A 16,106-nucleotide genomic window follows, 5' to 3' on the forward strand; every position below is an offset into this window, starting at 1 on the left:
AGCTACATTACACATCGACTAAAGTTTAAAATATGAGATCGTAGTGGACCACCCCTTTAAGTGATCATTATAGTTGTTGCAATTAATTTTTTTTTAAAGGAATAGTTCACCCAAAATTAAAAATGTACCTAATATCTACTCGCCCCACAAGTGGTTTCAAACCTTTGAGATTCTTTATTCATTTGAACGAAAAATAAGATATTTTGAAAAATGTTTAACCTGTAATCGACTTCTGAAGTAGGATGTAGCATTTAGCATTTGTGCAGTTCTATTTATACTTCATGTCTTTAGGCTAGTGTTTTTTGTTTTTTTTTGTTTTTTTGTTATCACAAGGTTGCACTTGAACATGGTAATGAGGTGCTATATGCGTAGTTTTAGATGAGATTATGTTGATCTAAATGTATAAAGTTATGAATGACAAAGGGTGTTGTTTTACTTAACATAGATTTACAACTGCATTCCATGCTCATAGTCAGGGAATAAAAACCTTCAACATTTGACTTTTTCCATAAGAATATGCAAAAACTTTATTTCTCTGTGAATTTGTGATTATTTTTTGCTGTTTTGTCTATTTGTAAAATCGATCATTTGACTTATACATCAACGTGATCTTGGCATCAGTATGACTGTAATAACTTTGGCTTATCATATTAGGACTGAAAAAGGAGGATGTAATTAAACCAGCTAAACCTGATGGGGATTCTGAAAGTGAAGATGAGGAGGTGGTGAAGGAAGAGCCGGAAGAAGAGGCAGTCACTCCTCCTGCCCGTCCCGGGGTGAAAGTTCATCTCGCACCCTTTGAGTTGGAGGGCCTTTGGGCATTACTGCATAAGTTGGAGGATTTGCCAGCACACAAGAAATGTGTTCCAGCAGGCATCAGAAACGCCCCAGCACTGCTTAGCGACATAAGGGTACAAGTATAAACGCCATATAACCATCCAAATACTGTTGTTGTTACTAATTAATTTTTTTTAAGCTCAACATAATTTGTTTTCTCAACAGAAACTGCTGGAAGAACATGCCAATGATAACCCCAAGCTGTCTTACACTGGAAAACCAATAGTCAAATGGCCCAAAAGGGTATGTTTTAACGATGCATGACATTTTCAGAGCATTTGATAAATCAGCTGATTGAATTGGCCAGATTTGTTAAATTGTGCCGATTTGCCTTGCTGATAAGATTCTGTGTTGTTTATGAGCCTACAATTACTTGTCTGTCAGTAGAGCTAGCAGTCAGGACAGGTCATAAGCTTGACATTATTAAAGTGAATTTTTGCCTATGGGGTGATTTTAGGTTTACTGTTTCACGGCTTCTCCAGGGCCAATTGGTCACTCAACATTTATATTGATTTATATGGGGTGCATATTCAGAGAGTCAGTGTAAGCTATTTGTGATTTATTTATTTGTTCATTTATTATATTTTTATTTTTGCTCAAGCAGCCTCCTCACAGGCCTGTCCTTTAGGAAATTATTTAATCAGGTTGGGTCAGTGTTATGCTGATAAACATTTAAGTCAGGGGTGTCAAACTCAATTCCTGGAGGGCCGAAGCCCTGCACAGTTTAGTTCCAACCCTGCTCCAACACACTTACCTGTAGGTTTCAAACAAGCCTAAAGGACTCAATTGGTTTGATCAGGTGTATTTAATTAGGGTTGGAACTAAACTCTGCAGAGCCGCGGCCCTTTTGGAACTGAGTTTGACACCTGTGATTTAAGTGAAATATGAATATATTAAGTTTAGTAATTAAAAGGCACCTATTTAACCCTTTTTACAAGATGTAAGACAAGCCTTTGGTGTCTACAGAATATCTCTGTAAAGTTTCAGCTCAAAATACCCACCAGATAATTATAGCCTCCAGAATCTGCCCATTTTGGTGTCTGAGTATACTGTAGCTGTTTTTGTAGACTGTGACTTTAAATTCAAATAAGCTGCTTCCCCCCTGCCAACTTTATTACGTGCGTGTTTGCTTCTCCTGTGTCACATTAGATAAACAGCAGTCAGTGATAGAGACCAACACGAATGAAGCTGAAATACAGCTCATTAGTCAAAAGTACCAAGCAAGTTTATTTGATGTATTTGTGGTGGAGTTTATTCAAGCCTTTTTGAAATGAGGAGTCTCTCACAAGTGCCGTTGGCAGTTTACACACATTAGCGTTTACGGATTATGTTGGTTATACTGGTAGGTGATTATAGCGGTTAAGAATTACATGGCGATTTTACTGTATTTTTTTAGAAACATGCTCTGTTTTAAAACATTTTAATCTTATAAAACTTATAAAGATCACAGACAGTTGTAACAAATATTTTAAGCCTAGTTTATTTGCAAAACAATGTTTTGTCAATCAATTCTGTGGGCAAAGAAAACCACACTCCTATGTCGTGTTGCAGTGTGCCTCAAAATCACTGGGATTTAGGTCTTGTTTTAACGTCAAGAAATTTTAAAAAAGAGACTTGTTGTCTTTCCGACATGGCGATGGACACACTATACATACACACAGTTCTGTCCAAACAGCTTACAAAAGTTTTTGATTGATTTTTATCATAGGTGCCCTTTAAGCATTTATTAGTGTTATAAAATCACATTTAATTAGATTTAATGGTAAGAAGCTTCAGCTTGTTGGGAATAAAAATAACAGTCCTGCCATTTAACATTTGGAAAGAGAAACGTTTTCCAAAAACACAAAAATATTTTTGCATCAGCTATTGGCGCAAATCTGGTTCTGTTAGCACTGTTGTTATAGCACAGATTCACTGTTTGAAGTAAGAATCTGCTTTTCTCTGCAGCCGTCGTGGTATCAGCCGCCGCCGCCACCTCCTCCGTCTCATCTATACCGGCCACGAGCTCCTGGTTCAGGCCCAATGTTGGCACCAGTTCCTCGGCCTGTTAAGCCATCTTCCTCCATCTCGGCTCTGAGACGTAGACGCGTGCGCTGCAAACGCTGTGAGGCCTGTCTGCGCACTGAGTGTGGCAATTGCAACTACTGTAGGGACATGAGGAAGTTTGGAGGACCAGGCAGACTGAAGAAAAGCTGTGTTCTCCGACAGTGTCTTGCAGTGAGTTACTGTTTATTTATAATGTCATCAGAGAAACTACTGCTTGTTGTTGTTTTTTTACATTTCGTTGTGTTAGAATTTTTTTTTGTAGTTTATTTTTTATTTAAATGTAATACCTCTACTCTTTAGCAAGGGCTTTAGGGAGTCATTTATAATATTGGAAAATTCAGTCAGTCCAGATGTGCAGTGACCGTTAGATAAAAAAGACCACGGCAGTGCAACAACTGTGGACCCATTCACAAAGAATATGCCTTTGTGTCTGAAAATGTGACTCAGGAGTGGTTCTGCCATTTAACCATTGCCATACCACTTGCTACCCTGTAAAAAGTTATTTTGGTTGGTCCACTGCTCTGAGGATGACAGTATTTATGACAGATGAGTGAAAATCGACATTGTTTTACCTTCACATGGTGACGGTTCCTTAAAAAAAACACTGTTCTCCAAAAAACGAGTAAATAACGAGTAATATACCTCTGTCAAACAATGGAAAATAAGATAACTAAGTATAACTAATAAGTAACTGAGAGCCTTCTCTACACACATGCATAAGATACACAGTGCTCCATTTTCATTAAAACAGATTTCACTTTTGAAGCTTACTGAATCTAAAATTGAAAACACATTTATTGTTTTTCTGGAGTTTAGCGAGAGGGATTTATATAGATGTATAAAAAAATAAATATAAATAATTTTTTTAAATAAATGCTGCTCTTTAGACTTAGACATTCCTTATGCTGTGTTCACACCAGATGTGGAAGAAGCATCAAGCTTGAGTGATTTACATGTTAAGTCAATGCAAAGTCGCAAACAGACATCCTGTAGCACGATACACGCTAATGACGCAATTTGTGCGAATGAAGCAGCGCGAGTTGAGCATTTGTGCGATTGACGCCCTTAACACGGGTATCGTATGTTTCGCCTGAATCACTCTAGTTTAAAAATCTGAACTTCAGTGGAGATTCGCGCTGCATTAACCAATCAAGAGCTTATTCTTGTGGGGCGTGATTATGATGTAGTGTCAGAAGTACTGCTTAAAACTTCCATCATTCAGGTTAAGTTTCAGGAGGAGTTTATGAGCTCTCAGAGCAGGGTGCACCTCAGAAAGGATCTAGTGGCTGTTTTTCAGACTTCATAAAGCACATAAGCACAGCTATTCTCTCAATAAAATCAATGTTAGCCATTTAGCAGCGAAGCTAGAGTCACCCGGCAGACAGAAGCCCTGCCCATCACGTGAATCCGCGCCTGTTGTGAAGTGAATTTGACGTGCAAATGAAGCGAGTAAACTAAATGTTCACACGTCTATTTATGCTCGAATAGTGCATTAGAATCAGCGAAATTGGCATATTATAAGGATTTCTGAAGACTTGTGTGGCATGAAAGAGAGGCATAACGATGAAATTTTTTTGATTTGTATTACAGGATTTAATTGGATTTTAAAACCTTTTTTGTAAATTGTAAACTTTTACAAAACTAGGGTTTTTGGTCTAACAGATCCTGTCTTGCTGGCCGTAAGTGATTTTACAAAATAAATCTTTCCCTAAATGTATTTTTTTTTGTTAATATTATTTTTTAATTTATAAAAATGTTCTTATTACACATTAGAAAATATCATTGTTAATGAAGGAATAAAATGACTATGTGGAAAAACTTAAGCTTAAAAGATGCTTTCATCAAGAAAGGGTGTATAAATTAATGATTTTGTGTGTTTGTTTGTTGTATCTCACACTTGTGCTCTGTTTCTAGCCGGCCCTACCTCTTACTGCAGTATGTGTCATATGTAAGGAAGGCAACCAGGAGTCTGATGACACTGAGTCCGTCCAGATGCTCATGGAATGCTCCGAATGCGCTCAGATCACTCATCCAGAATGTATAAAGGTATGTGTGCATATCTGTTTTGCTCATATAGAATTAGTTGTTTGAGTTGTTCTGTAATGCCTAATGTCTATATTCCAGGTTCCAGGTGAGGGTGTTATCAATAAGGACCTTCCCAGTTGTTGGGAATGTCCTAAATGTGTCCAGGGCAAGAAAACTGAGGTATGCTTTCGACTATTTATCACCCTTTTAAGCAGTCACTTTTGGAGCAGAATTATATCTTCTTCTTTTTTTTTTTCTTTTTCCCCCTATAAGTCTTCAAGTAGCAGTGAAGAGGAGACAGACAGCAGTGTATCCAACAGCAGTCGATTATCTGGTCCTCCAGCTAAGCGAGCATACAGAGAAGGCATTGGGGTGGAGGGGTTGCGTATCGCTCGCAGAGGTCGTTCCTCAATCTCCCCCTCGTCCCTGCCAATAACCCGCTCCAGACGCCAGCCACCTCCTTCACAGAGACTCCTGCTGCAGCACCAGCAGAACCGGAAGAGGGCAGGAGCGCTGGAATTACAGCTCAGGAAAAGGGTAACCATTCACATGGATTTCACACTTATAATATAAAGTTGCTTTCTATTTCCAGTCGTTAGTTGGTCTGCTGCACGTTTATTGCTTTAGCGACCTGTTAGGGTAGGTGAGTGATGAGATTTTCTTTCATGAGCATGTCATAGATAAATGCTGATATTAAACCTAATAAACCATTGCACTTCAGGGATCCTAAGTTTGAGTCCTAGCTTGCAGACTTTTCATAAATCCTGTTTCTCTCTTCTTTCTCTCTTTCGCTTCAAATTTTTTTTTTTAAATTAAGGATTTTCAAATAGTACAAACCGCAAACACGGCCAATTCAATAAAAAATTACAAATGTATATGTTTAACTAAAAAAAATCTTGATAAAAAGAAGCCATAACTCTCTTAAAAAAATTCAGTTTGTGTATAAATAATTGGAGAGGTTCCTAAAGTCTCCTGAGTTTATCTTGTTTCTGGTTGAGGTCCTAGGTTAATTTTTCCAAAGAAAGAAAGACTGAAAACTGAGAAATCCATGAGGAAATAATTGGAATTTGAAAAGTAGACCATTTTAGTGATATACATTTCTTAGTCAGAAATGTAAGAGTTGTAAACAGAGGTCTGAGTCAAAAAGGTCTTTAGAAATGTCATTCAACAAAAAAATTGAGCAGGAGAAAATAAAACGTCTTCCTGTTGTTTCTTAGATTGTTGAATTAACCTTTCTCCAAACTAGTTGGATTTGAACATGAGACAAAAATACATGGGAAAAATGTGCCCGCACAAGTTTTGCACTTAAAACAGAGTTCGGAACAAGCCTGGAACATTTTATGCAAAGTAAATTCTGTAGAAAATTTAGAAAAAGGTGACGTGTACCTTACTGTACTGTACAATAAAATACTTTTTAATAAACAATTTTACTTTGGAGCGTTCTATAAGGTCTAAAAAATCTAATTCCGTTCTTCTGGAATATGGGTCACGTCACATCCCTAGTTCTTGACCAAAATGCACTTCATAATAACAGTCAAACATTTGTGTAAGTCCATCTAATAAATTTCTTCTCCTCTGATTTATTTATTTTTTTTCCTATTTACTGTTGCAGATCAAATTAGAAAGAAACAAAATCCTCCAGTCGGTGAGTGTTATGAGCTTAAAGCATCCGCTTCCCATCATCGCAGCGCATCCATAATCCTGCTCTTACCATTCTCACATGTTTTCTCTGTCATTCTTGGCTTCTGCTTTTTTTCGTTCCTTCTGTTTCTGTCCATCTCTCAGACCCGTTCGCCTGTCTCTCTTTCCCCAAAGCTCCTGCGTCAGCGGAGTCTGGAGAGGAGGGGTTTAATCAGAGCAGGACCTGGACAAAGCCTTTCCCGCGGCCGAGGGTCATCCTCCTTCCGTGGCCGAGGGTTAAGAGTGCGAGGCGGCGGAAGGGGTGGAGGTCTAAGAGAAAGAATGGAGATGGCGGTAGAAAGAGAGGATTCTGCAGAAGAAGAACAGCAGGAAAGGAAAGAGAACGGACAGTATAATGGGAAAGAGAATCGCCCTCAGAGGCTAAGTGGAAAAGCGGGAGAAGATGAGAACGGCGACGCTCATCGAAATGGAGAGAGTGAGGAAAGCAGTGAGGGAGGAGAGCCCACTCTGTCTGACACTTCTGCAGCACTCACCGATGATGTCAGAGGCCAGGAGTCTTGCGTCACGGTCAAGTTACAACCATCAAGAGCTAAACGAGATCCTAGCACCATCGTTCCTAAATTGGAAGCCAACTTGTCTTCAAGAAGCCTTCCGCCAAGCCACAAAGCCCTCCTCCGCCCCCCGCTCCGAAACGGTGCCCGTTGTTCAGACGCTCCTCATTCTCCTGCGGACAGATTGCACGTAAACAAATCACATGCTCTTTCATCATCGTCACACACCCTCACGAGGCGCGCATCCAAAAACTCAAATCTGAGATCAAACTTTGAAGATTCCACTCACCGCCTGACTCGAGAGAGAATCCAGAAAAATGCTCGATCGGAAAGAGCCAAGTCCTCCGACTCCTGTCCCAGTTCCACCTTCCACTCTGGAGGAGGGAATGAGCCAGGCTGGGAGAAAGAGGTGTGGGTGTCCGTGTTCCGCTATTTGACTCGTGCAGAGCTCTGCGTTTGCATGGCTGTTTGTAAAAGTTGGTACAAATGGTAAGTACATGATTTCCACTCCTCTAAGGCATCAGAAATTTTCTAAGAAATCAATATGTTTCTCAGAATAAATATTTCTAAAGGTGCTGTTAACTTGAAATTTTCACCAGATGTGGATAACAACCAAGAAAATCCATTTATGCATCTTAGTTTTCTAAAAAAAGTTCTATGCAGTAATATGAAATGACATGGGGGAAAAAAGGTATTGAACACATGAAGAAAGCGAGGTGTAGAAAGGCAGTGAAAGCCCAGACAGCAGCTGAAATCTCTCAGTAGTTCTCCAGCAACACTCTGCCCTTCGTTAGTGTAAATTAATATTAGCTGCTTCAGTCTAACATCTACTTTAGCAGGATGATGAAGATGAAACCACAATGGACATTTCTGCAAGACAATGATCCAAAACACAGTCAAGGACACTCAAATGCTTTCAGAAAAAGTAAATCAAGCTGTAGAATGGCCCAGCCAAACACCTGACTTGAATCTAATAAGGAATACAAAATAAAAATCAGATTTGATAGACAAGACTCACAGAACCATCAAGATTTTTACACTGTTGAAGTCTGTGGTAAAACTCGCACCCGAGCAGCTTTATGTGATTTTATGATTGTGTATGTTGTTTGTAGCAACATTGTTGTAGCAAATTTAATGTTGTTCATGTTCAGATACAATACTTGCTGGAAAGCCTTAAGTGTGTGTGACAGTTTTTTTAGCATTATGCAGTTCATTTAGACTAAAACTAAATTTTGGTTGCTCACTAAAATTAACCTTTAACCATTAAATCTCTACTCCTTTGTTAATATTAGCATTTTTGAGGGACTACAATGAGTTTGTGACATTGTAAACACATTTGGATCAAACAGCTATTCTTACTATGGCTCTCAGAACTGCTGTTTTAGTCATTTTTGAACAGCACAAATTGGAAAATTAGGCTGACAATTAAACAGGTTTTTTAAAAATACTATTATTTTAAATGCTCTCCACAACAATGTTTTTCCCGATAGTATTTCCAGTAGCATTGGAAATATCAACAGCCTTGACTCATGTTTATTCAAATGATTACTGTTGTGTTATAGGGGCTGTGACAAACGTCTCTGGACACGGATCAGTCTGAGCCGAAGCCGTTCAATGAGTCCGCAGGTCCTGACGGGCATCATCAAGCGGCAGCCTGTCACACTGGATCTCTCCTGGGCAAATATCACAAAGAAGCAGCTCAGTTGGCTCATCAACCGCCTACCAGGTGTGCATTCGTTCTCATTACCACTCCAGCTGATTTAATACACGGCAATGTAAATGATGTTACTCACAGGCAGCTTTCTCACAGGCCTTAAAGATCTGGTGCTATCAGGGTGTAACTGGTCGTCAGTTTCAGCATTGAGCTCTCCAAGCTGCCCTTTACTGCGCTCTTTGGACCTGAGCTGGGCCGATGGCATCAAAGACGCACAAATCAGGGAGCTGCTGAACCCACCAGGTAATGAGAGCTAAGAAGTTTATAGAACTGCTTCGTTCTTTGCTATTTTCCTGTTTGAGAGATAATTAAAACTAAATCGCCCTTTTTTACTCGCCTTCAACTGGTTCCAAACCTAAAGGTAGCTTGTGTGCATTTATGGTACATAAATAATTAAACAAGTTTTAGATGCATGGAAATTTGGTAGAAATGTGTTTAACACATCATTATAAATTTCCACCCCTTTAAAAAAAACTCATATCTTCGCATCTGCAGGCAGTGACAACCGTTCCCAGATGAAGAACATGCAGTGTTTGTGGCTGTGTGGTCTGGAGGTGACTGAAGCAACGCTGAGGCTGATCATCAGACACATGCCTCTGCTCACACGCCTGGAGCTCTCACGTTGTCCAATCACAGATGGTGCTCTTAACCTCCTCAGCGCTGTGGGCTCCTCCACACGCAACACACTCACACACCTCAACTTAGCTGGTAAGTAAATGCACACTGGCCTGTACACATGAATGCTGCAGTCAATTTCTTTTCTTTCTTTCTTTCTTTCTTTCTTTCTTTCTTTCTTTCTTTCTTTCTTTCTTTCTTTCTTTCTTTCTTTCTTTCTTTCTTTCTTTCTTTCTTTCTTTCTTTCTTTCTTTCTTTCTTTCTTTCTTTCTTTCTTTCTTTCTTTCTTTCTTTCTTTCTTTCTTTCTTTCTTTCTTTCTTTCTTTCTTTCTTTCTTTCTTTCTTTCTTTCTTTCTTTCTTTCTTTCTTTCTTTCTTTCTTTCTTTCTTTCTTTCTTTCCTTACTTACTTACTTACAGCAGTATAATCAATATGACATTCCAGCTTAAAAGGGGATGCATTTTGCTCTGCCAATCATTTAACTTTTATACAATATAAAAAATAACAAAATCCAAAAATATAAAAATATTAAAACAAAACAAAATAAATAAGTAAATAATAACAATAAAGATTAAATAATAATATAAACAATATTAATAATATAATTTACACAATTCAGAGAAGGTCAAATTTATACCTAAAAGTCAAACTCTATATTAAATAATATTAAATCCTTGTTCTTAGTCTGAAGAGGAGACTGTGAGAGAGCTCACTAGTTATTAAATTCGAAAACGCATACCTTGTAGATTAAAATTATTTTATACTTTTACAAAATCCAGATAGAGCAACCTAACATATTCAGCCCATTTGGTCCAGATATTTCTGAATACATTCTTTTAAAGGCGAAGGGAAAATGGCGTTTTTTTTCATAACATAAATATTGTATACAATTTCCATTCACTCTTGGATTGTATGGGATTCAGAAAGTAACCAATATCTTGTGATTTAACTTTTTTTTGGCTGCAGTTTATTTGTCAAATAGATATTTCCCTGGCCTACTTGTCTGGATGTGAGAAATTCCTAAAAATAAAGCCGTAAAGTAATAAGGTAGTGTAATATTACATATTTTCCAATTACTTTCTGTTTACTTTGTACGTCCACCCAGTAATGTGGATTAACAGTTTTTAAAATATTCAGACCAAGCTGTTTAAAGTAGTGTTTCAAAACATTAAAGATTAATCTGCTTTTAAAGAAATATTGTAGTATTGTACTACAACACACATTGGGTCAGTTACGGTTCTAGTGCCTCTGTCTCAGTATTACTGTACAATGTGACATACAATCACATTAAATATTAACTCAGTGCTAAAGTTACACTCATGGGGCAAGGCGCATTCATAAAGACCACAGTATGTTTGATGCATTTAAAGGTCCTGTGAAGTGCTTTGAAATGTGCGTTTATTCGATGTTTGACAGAATCTCAACCAAAACATGAAGCGAGAGTTGGGACATAGTGTAGCCCCTCCCCTTTTTAAAAAAAACAGCCAATAGCGTTGTGCATTGTCACCGCTCTGCCAGTGAGAGTGGTTGAGCTCAAGTGCATTAAATGAAAAGCAAACGAGTAGTGTCTTGAAGGGAGCGGGCCATTTCAGATACTAGAGAGCATTTGATTAGTCATGATGTATCAAGAAACTGTAGTATGGGTTGACATGAATAAAACCGTTGATCTGTTTAGGCGAAAGTGTCAAAGCTTTAAATCAGTTGTTGTTGAAATCAGTTTTATATCTTCTAAACATGAATTTTATCACTGTTTTAGAGCACACTAGCTTAAAGACATCTTAAAAACGAACAATACTAATACTAACATCTAAAAAAACTTTATTTTAATTTTATGGGACCTTAAAACTATTATTTTGCTGATTGTTCAAACTACCCATTTAAAATGAATTGAAATGACACAATTCTTGATGTTTTCAGTGGGAACTTAAATGTTCTGTGTTCAATTCACATCTTCATTTGTTAGGTTAATTTAATCGAGTTGTGTACACTAAGACTAGATTTTCTTTCACTTTTGTTTGGGCTAAAAAGGTCAAAACCTATAATGTAACGCATTAGGTTTTGTTTAAAGTAAGAAGTAAACATAAGAGAAACTTAAGAGACACTAAATGAATGTGTGCAGATCTTAATATGACAGCAGACTAATAGACTAAACATGCTGCTGTTTGTCATTAAAGGTGCTGTACATAAAAACACCATCATATTTTGGCAGATATTTAGGAAACATGCTAAGTGAACGTTCTTGTTTATCTGAAAAACAATGATGAAGTCAGATATGCTGCTTTAAAATGTGTTTTCCGTGCCAGAATCCTGTCTTTGTTTTGGTAATTTTAACCCGCCCACCGCCACTTTATCAATTATATTTTAGCACCCTGTGTTGCCTTGTAGGAAAACAGAGTATTTCATTCAGAATGGCTCTCAAAGTGTGTATCCGTGACCGAAATACGACCTCCGGTGTACAGTAGCAGACTCCAAAATGAGACTCAGATACAGAGTTCCACATGAGGTGGTTATTAATTAGCAAATAGTATAAATATTACGAACATTAGCATTAGGTGAGCAGGTTACATTGTAACCCAGTGTCCTAAAACACGCTACGTGATGATACAGTGATAAGCAATTTGGATGTTTGCACCAGACAAAACAGGACAGAAATTTAAATACAGTAATTGAGAAGCACAGTTATTAATATATATTAAACCTCTTTAAATTATTAAATGTTCATGTTGAATCACTGATATTTGTTAGTCGCAGTTTCAAAAGTTCAATTTTAAATGGTTTATTTTCAAGATCTAAGGTATCTTCTGCTGCTTTCAATAGTATGGCAATAAATGTCATGTAAAATGGCATTCTAACTCGCATTATTAGCATTTAACTGAATAAAGCACTTGAGGTTTACCCAAGGTGATCATTGTTTTAGTTTTCTGTTGTTCAGCTGCAAGAAATAGAAGCTGTTTTTAAAATATAAATTTCAGGTGTTGGTTAGAACAAAAACTTTTTTTCATATAAAAAACAAAATCCTTAAAGCGCGCGCATTTTGCTTTTTATTTTTATTTAAATCAGCCTTTAGGTTCGATCATTAGACTTGCTCCTGTTGGTCCTTAATCTGGCAACCTGCGCCTCTGTTTGTTTTGATGCAGAACTGGAATACCTAGTTTAACCACTGGGTGTCAAACATACATACTGAACTATTAAAGAAACGATGCATCCCAAATCGCATACTTATGCACTATTCTACGCCATTTTGTAGTATAAATAGTGTAAGTAGAGTGTTCACACTGAAAACTTTAAAAATAATAAGTGCACTTTAATTACCCGGATGATGCACTCATTCAGCCGCTAAAATGAAATGTGTGATGATGGACACTTCACGCACTCAGCGGTTTGCTTATGTAGCGAAAGGGGCGGAGCTATCGTACGCACATGTTGAATAACTTTATTGATTTTGGATGGTGAAAGCAAAATTCTTCTACGAGAGTGATTATAGCGCCTACCGATGGTGAATGCGGCAATACTCATGGCAGGTATTATTTGATAATTCGGTCGTTTATTTCACTGATTTGGCAACTGTCAAACGTCATCATGGAAACGGTTTGAATTTCGGCTTGGTAAAAAAAACATTAGTGTGCCATTTGGGACGCCACTACATGCATATACTATCCTGTTGAGTGTGTAAGTGCATAAGTACATAGTGCATGAGTGCATAGTGTATAGTGTGCCATTTGGGATGCAGCTAAAGATTTGCTCAAAATGTTTTATTCTGGCAATATTTGCTTACTCTGATGTCCTAAATCTGTTTACATTTCTTTCTTTCACAAAAGAGGATATATTGAAGATTCTAATCTAATGAAGCAAATATAATGTCATTTGCTCCACCGCATACACTTGCTACTCAGACAGAATGAAAGTAATATCTAGATATATAGTTGAGTACATGCTGCCGTTGTTTTCTTTTCTCACATTGTCCCGCAGCAACATTAATATAGTGTAGATTAGTGTACAATGTTTAATATTTATTTTATAGTCACTTTACAAATGAGATTTTTTGAAAGTAACGCAATAGTTTATTTTCCTGGTAATTAGTTACTTTTATTATTATGAAACTCCGTTACTAACTCACTATTTGTGGGAAGTAACTAGTACCTGAAACTAATTACTCTTTTAAGGAACATGCCCAACAATGCTTATCATAAACCTGTTGCCTACAGCACTCGATAGCTCCCAAGCTATGAATAAATTGTTCTCTGTTTGTTGTCATTATCAGGTTGCACCCAGCTGACAGACAGATGTCTGGTGTACCTGCGGCGCCTCTCCTGTCTCTCCATACTGGACCTCCGCGACTGCAAAGGGGTCTCGGTGCAGGCATGCCAAAGCTTTATCTCCGAGCTGTCTGTCAATACCCTCTACTACCTATCAGATGACAAACTCATCGAGAGGATATCATAAAACTGTGCTCCTCAGAGAGAGAGAGAGAGAGAGAGCGAGCGAGAGAGACTTTGTGAATATTGGTGTCTCAGAAGGAACTAAAATCGTGCGCATGTGCGTGTGGCTTCGGTAGGTCTGTAAGGAGCTTCTGTGTTAGACAGAGAACCAGGGTTCATGTATAGCAGCTTTAGGAGGGAGGAGCTCCAAGCATTCTGGGCGGGGCTTATGTATAAATAGGTGTGGGCGAGGAGGATGCTTTTGTAGTTTAAACCGTTTCCTTTTGTTTCCGTGTTCACACTGCAAGCGGCAATCAGATCGGTTCTCAGGCCTGTCATGCCATGGGCTCTTCTATTCAAGAGATCAACAGGTGCTATTCCTCGACAGCTTGTTTTCTATTTTTGAGAAGTCTACTTATAAAAACTTGTACTTTTATTCTAATCCAGTGCTTTTCGATCCTGCTACTTGAGACTCTGTGCTCTGCACATTTTGTGTTTCTCTTTCTTATCTGACCATAATGGAGGGCTGTTTCCACCACAGGAGAATCTCACTTTAAAAGGTAATTTCAACTTTCTCACAATTCTGGTTTTTGTTTTCTCTCAAAAATGCAATATATTTTAACTTGGAGTTGCGAAATAAAAGGTGAAATACTATGATATTTTCTTGCAGATTTGACTTTCCTGCTGTTATGAGTTTATATTCCATAATTTTTAGGACCACAATTCATTTTTTTAAAGCTTCACTTCTCAGAAATGCAAAGGAAGAAGTTTAAATTCTGGTTTTATTTCTCACAATTTTTCCTTAGTTAACATATCTCTAATTTAATTACTGAAGTTCTAACTTTTTCTTCAAGGAATCTGAGTATTTCAGTAGATCACCTTTTATTTCAAATCTAGGGATTCAGATTTATTTGTTGTCAGAATTAAGAAACATCCAAATGCCTTTATTTTATTTTTTATCCTGTGGTGAAAACGGGCTCCTTTTCTCGGTTCATTCCTGAAGCTCTCTCTTAAAGAGCTGATGATCTGAATGGGGTTTGGTAAGGGTGGTATATGAAATTTGCAGAGGGCTGGATCCCCATGACTAGGACTAAAAGCACTGCTCTGTCACCTAGACATGCATTCATTTATCCTAAGTAGTGTGGAAACATTTGATTTTTGTTTTCTCCGTTCATCCCCTTACTTTACGCATCGTTTTACTTGAGGAATACCTTCTTTTTTGTAAAATTCCTCTCCCTCCTTAACACCTGAGAGTATAGAGATATATAAATATACTATAAGCACCCTTGTGTAAATGTATTCCTCTCCTGTAGTAAGAGAAAAGTCTGTAGCATTATAATTTTCAAAACTTTTCACATTTGTTTTTTTGTTCCTTTTTCAAGCCAATAAAAATAAGATACAAATGTGACCTTGAATTGATTTGAGATGCTGAAATATGAAGTTGTTTTGTTGAATTTGTTTACAGTTGGTTATTAGTCCGTTAACCAAATAAAAGTTGTGTGATTGGTTCCTAGTTGATTTGCAATACTGGACTTGAATGAATTGTTGCATGACATCTCTGCCTTGAGTTAATATGGTGGGTAGACATAAACTTGTCTCTGTATGAAATGCGAATGACATGACACAACTGAACTATATGTGATATTTTTGCATCGTTGCTGCAGACATTGTGTAAATTGTGGTCCAGTTCATAAATTGTACATTTGGGTAAGGCTATTTTGGTAGACTGTCTAGCACTTGTCCTCAGGCATTAATATGAACCCATTCATTGTTACTGCCTGGTGTGTTGAGGAAAGTCTAATTTTAGAAGGCTATATACACCATATGATCATCTTAATTTGATGTTTCAATTACTTTTAGTATGTCATAATCTGATCTCAAATGAGTTTTCAATTTAGCAATATGCCTTTCTGATTCTGTCTGATTGCAAAAATGATCTGATCTCTGAAGAGTATAATTTCCTCCCATCCCAGCTCTTATGCTGTTTGTTCTCAGGTGGGTTTCACAATTCAATATATCCATGATTCTATCTGATCTGCAATGATTTTTTTTTTACTACTGTATATGTCACTATCTGATAACAATAGGCTTTATATATTCAGTATTTAACAGTCTGATGTAGACTGATCACAGATGAGCTTAAATCCATTCCGATTACATCCAGTCTTTTAAGTAGCACATTCCTAAATATACTATTATACTTTATACGGTCTGATCTCATGCGTATGCATTCAAAATGCAGTGCTGTCGGTCTCTTCTC

The 16,106-nt window shown here is 37.5% G+C and overlaps 1 protein-coding gene across 2 annotated transcripts in view; it reads left to right on the plus strand.

The window, feature by feature from the left end:
- kdm2ab (lysine (K)-specific demethylase 2Ab) overlaps positions 1 to 15,359 on the plus strand; it is a 28,495-nt gene extending 13,136 nt beyond the window's left edge. The window contains exons 12-23 of one of the 2 annotated variants that reach the window (XM_001339761.9): positions 655 to 911; positions 1,003 to 1,080; positions 2,785 to 3,054; positions 4,798 to 4,929; positions 5,008 to 5,088; positions 5,182 to 5,445; positions 6,521 to 6,553; positions 6,694 to 7,589; positions 8,663 to 8,826; positions 8,911 to 9,057; positions 9,310 to 9,522; positions 13,690 to 15,359. In XM_001339761.9, the coding sequence (XP_001339797.4) occupies positions 655 to 911; positions 1,003 to 1,080; positions 2,785 to 3,054; positions 4,798 to 4,929; positions 5,008 to 5,088; positions 5,182 to 5,445; positions 6,521 to 6,553; positions 6,694 to 7,589; positions 8,663 to 8,826; positions 8,911 to 9,057; positions 9,310 to 9,522; positions 13,690 to 13,871 (2,717 nt within the window). In that variant the 3' untranslated portion in view covers positions 13,872 to 15,359. The remainder of the gene's footprint in view (positions 1 to 654; positions 912 to 1,002; positions 1,081 to 2,784; positions 3,055 to 4,797; positions 4,930 to 5,007; positions 5,089 to 5,181; positions 5,446 to 6,520; positions 6,554 to 6,693; positions 7,590 to 8,662; positions 8,827 to 8,910; positions 9,058 to 9,309; positions 9,523 to 13,689) is intronic. The other variant, XM_005173143.6, reaches the window with a different exon arrangement.
- The last annotated feature ends 747 nt before the right edge of the window (positions 15,360 to 16,106 follow it).

The sequence above is a fragment of the Danio rerio genome, chromosome 14, assembly GCF_049306965.1.
Source record: "Danio rerio strain Tuebingen ecotype United States chromosome 14, GRCz12tu, whole genome shotgun sequence".
Lineage (NCBI taxonomy): Eukaryota > Metazoa > Chordata > Actinopteri > Cypriniformes > Danionidae > Danio > Danio rerio.